The sequence below is a fragment of the Rhagoletis zephyria genome, unplaced genomic scaffold (genome assembly GCF_001687245.7).
Source record: "Rhagoletis zephyria isolate East Lansing unplaced genomic scaffold, Rhagoletis_zephyria_1.1 Rzeph_scaffold_00866, whole genome shotgun sequence".
Classification (NCBI taxonomy): Eukaryota; Metazoa; Arthropoda; class Insecta; order Diptera; family Tephritidae; genus Rhagoletis; species Rhagoletis zephyria.
Window position 1 is genome coordinate 1 of NW_016157950.1, and position 4068 is coordinate 4068.

The 4068-nt window shown below is 38.2% G+C and overlaps 1 protein-coding gene across 1 annotated transcript; it reads left to right on the top strand.

Annotated features, from left to right (window-relative positions):
- Nucleotides 1-886: 886 nt before the first annotated feature.
- LOC108361862 (mucin-5AC-like) lies at nucleotides 887-2380 on the top strand. Its single transcript, XM_017614620.1, has 2 exons — nucleotides 887-936; nucleotides 1027-2380. Exons 1-2 carry the CDS (start codon nucleotides 887-889, stop codon nucleotides 2378-2380), a joined length of 1404 nt encoding a protein of 467 aa, XP_017470109.1.
- The last annotated feature ends 1688 nt before the right edge of the window (nucleotides 2381-4068 follow it).

A 4068-nucleotide genomic window follows, 5' to 3' on the forward strand; every position in this document is an offset into this window, starting at 1 on the left:
TGAGGATGAGGATGAGGATGAGGATAAGGATAAGGATGAGGATGAGGATAATGATAAGGATAAGATTGAAGATACGGATAAGGAGATAAGTATGAAGATAAGGATTGGCAGTTCTCTTACAGGGGGGGTCGAGTTTAAAACCGCGGGTTACTATGGCGTAAAGTGACTTTCAGCGCCGGTTTTATTTACAGGAATGACTAGGGTTTTAGGCGATCAATAGCTTAAACAATCGCGGTAGCAACCCTCAGTTTCAGCTAACGTCATGTTGTTGAAGTGTTTTCTGAGAATTCGTGAGTGTCCGTTCCTATAATCGAACTCTTCTTAAGTAGCTCCGAAAAATACTGACTCGTGAATACGTATATTTTAAATACTGGACACATGTTCCTCGACTATCAACACGTCTGCAATGTAGTTTGATCAGTTTTTAACAAGTTCTTTGTCGAGCTAACTACTACATATCTGTACATACATAGGTCTAAGTCTATTAGCGAATTTCGAATACATATTTTCCCAGTCTAGCATCGCAGACACAAAGCGCGGCCGTATTTTTCGTATCCAGATTTTGTCTAAGTACACTCGGAATAAAGAATAATGAAAGCCGCTCATCAACGTAAACAAATTATTAGTCTGTTGAGAATTAGTGAAATGTGACAGAAGCGAAATATGTAAACCCCGCTATCCCACTACCATTTCTTAAACAGCACTTATTAGGTTTCTACAGCAAAGTCATCCTCACTTCTAGAGTTAAGTTAATCGCAATCCTTTTTATTTCACAGAAGTTCTTCCATTGTCGTCGATAACGACAGTCAACATTTACAATTTTTTTGTTTTATAAACTTGTATTGGATTTGTCAAAAAAATTATCCCATAAANAGCTCTACTGCAAATGTTTCTCACCAAAATGGTCAGCGGTTTTATTTGCTCAAAAAATTCAAAGTAACCGAAAAAAGTAGTTGCGTAGTTAGTCCCTAATGAAATTGATAAGACTGTAACGCAGCCAAATTTTTTTGCTCTTTTCTTTTGCAGCAAACACGCAAGTAGTTCAAATCGACAGCAACCACATCAGGCACAACAAGCGAAATCACCAAAGCCGAATAAGAAATCGGATAAGTGTAAGCGTTCACTCTCGAAAACTGATTCGAAAAAATCTATTTCGGAGTTGCTGAAGACACCAGGGAAAGACTCATCGGATAGGCCGAGCAATAGCACCAGCAGCCATAATTACAGCAGCAGTAGCAACCATGCACCCAAAGAAGGGCCCAGCACTTCAAAGTCGACTCTTAAGCCGCCAACTAAAGTAAAATCGGGCAGTTGGAAACGTTCGGAGAAGCAAATATCCGGTTACAACGGCATTTCCGTTACTGGCAAGAAATCGAAATCACTGCGCAAGCGTTCACCAACATGGCTAAAATTCCCCAATACGCCAATGAAGATCACCGATAAAGCAACTTATGTTAGCCCAGTTGACACTACATCAGTTTGCCGTCCCGGCACCCTCTACTCGGATGTACTCTTCGGTGCTGGTTCCTCTTGTTTGGTGAAAATTAAAACTCTTACGCCTCGTCGTAGCGCGAACACTGCGCAGAAGAAGCTCACGAAAGCGCTGCTCAAGTGTGCCGGCAATGAGAATGAGCTTGCTTCGGGCAGCGAAACTGAGGCGGGCCATGGGAAATTTCCCAGTCTGAATGGTGGCGCGATCACGCCTACCAGCATCTCGCCGCCAACGAGTGCCACCACTGGCACGTCTCCGGATATCAGCCCCAGGAAAATAACGGGTTCAACAGCAGCAGCTGATGAAAATTTGCCAATAGCACCGTCCGCAGCAACGGAAACAATAACAACAACATCAACGACAAGTGTAAATCAATCAAGGGGAGTGAGCGAACCAACCACGCCCATAAGCGCAGTACCTAAATGCGAGGACGACGCTGATGTTGTGATACTTTCCGAAGCAAATGGCATTTGTGGTGGCGCAACAGAAAATGGCTTGAATGATGTTTCTTATGGAAATTATCTGGATCAGCATTTTAAACAAATGAATAGCAACACACCTGAGTTGTTGGAACAGACGCAATCAATTACAAACATTGATGTTGTGGGGAACGGCATATGTGATGGTAGCCATATGGACACGGGCGTGATGCCAAGATCGGACGTTGTATCGAGTGGATTTCCTAATATTGCAACGAAACCGTTCACCATTGATATACCGCAGTGGAACTTTCTCGAAGCAGACATCAGCACGGATGCCTATCCGAAATTTCTTTGTCAATTCGAAGATGAGCACTACCTGAAGGCAGAGAAAATGGCAATGTTGGGTCTGAAGCTGGCATTGGGCAATGGCAACTCGAATCCCCAGCAGGGCAAGTTTAAATTTTGAGTTAGTATAGCAATGTTTTAGAGAATTTTACTAAGTACTTAAACAATTTCGTTGAAACTTTACAATTTTATATTGCATTCCAAAATAAATGCTGAGAGTAATTAGTTCAGAGCAACTGTGGAACTGTTCATGTATTCGGTAGACAGAAAACTTAACGGTGTTCACGCTAAGCTGGTTGCCAGTGTATCTCCTTGTAAGCCATAGGTCCAGTTCGGCTTTGATTTAGATTTACGGTTCGTCTTTGGTCCTCTATGGCTCTTTTGCCTACTAGTGCCTTTGGATGAATTTTTGTGACATACCTTAGCATTTTGTGACTCTATTTAGTCTCTTTTTAAATATTTTTTTTTTAAATACCACATCAATTTTCGACAAATCGACAATCCTGCTCCAAAGAACTATGAACCATGATAAAAACATAGCAAGGTAGAACCGTTCTCTCAATTTGTCGGCCATCATTTTTTTTTTGAAGTTTGCCAGCATTTTAAATTCATATAAAATTGAAAATAAAAAATTTAAGTTGTTCGAAATTGTTGTTGCTTGGGATTGAAAACGAAAATGTGTGTGTGAGTTTGAGAGTAAATTCCCTGCAAACCAAAGTTCCCGAAATCTTAAGGAAATCGTTAGGAGTATCTCATTTCTGTAACGATTTTTTTCCGAATTTTCAAAGAAAATTATATGAAGTGGTTGACACGAACACGAAAATTCTGGAAAAATTCTGAAAGATATTATTCACATAGCAGCATTATTTTCGTTGCTTCACAGATTTTCTTCCGAAATTTCGTAAAAGAATGGAAGTGTGCGTAATTTATTTAATTTTAGAAAATTCGGCAAAAAATCGAATTAGATCTTAACGAATTCTTTAAAATTTCTTTACAATGCAGAATACTCTGAATAAATGGTTTGCAGGGATGCTATGAGCTGCAAGTATTTTTTTCCACTCAAATCGTTTTTACCTAATTTGCCATAGAGCGAGGACGAGTTTGAATCGATGTCGTTACGACGTCGGTCTGATGAAGTCGTTTTTTTCATACAAAACGTAACGTCGCACAGTGGCATTTCAACGGCAAAAATTATTTGGTCAGATTTTGTAGTTTTTATTTATATTTATTGCATCCTTTGAGTGATTCGGTTTTACAAGATTTGGCAGCAAATACAATTTCAACTTTGAAAACTAAGCCAATAAAGTTATGGGATTGAATACCTACATAAAAAAATTTTAAAATACATACTTGTTTCAAGTGACAGAACTCTGAAACGAACATCGCTCTAACAGAACATTTAGTGTTTATCATAAGAAGTATATGTCTAATTATTAAAAATTTCTTTCCATTATTTGATTTTCCGTCCAGTATATATAAATATTCAATATTAATGAAATTTTTATTTTTCCCGCGTATTTCTTAATTCAATGGACTATATCTTTTTTCCGTTCCGACCTTTTCGTTGTGATATAGCACTAATTATTTCTATACTAGTTAGGATTAAAATGCAATCTATTCCAGCTGCAATTCTCTTTGTAAAGACTTATTTAACTAACAAATCTATTTTTCTTTAGAAATCATAAATAACGGAGGTAGTTAACTTTTAAACGATGTGGTAAAGAATAAAATGGTAAGTTATTATTTTTTACTTCTCCTTTTATTATCTGTTTCTGAAAGTAACACCCAATTTAGCAATTGTAGCAAATT

What these genes read in the sequence shown, in the direction of transcription:
- LOC108361862 (XM_017614620.1), top strand. Translation starts at nt 887, where the DNA reads ATGTTTCTCACCAAAATGGTCAGCGGTTTTATTTGCTCAAAAAATTCA. An exon ending in ATTTGCTCAAAAAATTCAAA is followed by an intron (nt 937 to 1,026) that starts GTAACCGAAAAA and finishes TTTCTTTTGCAG; the next exon opens with CAAACACGCAAGTAGTTCAA.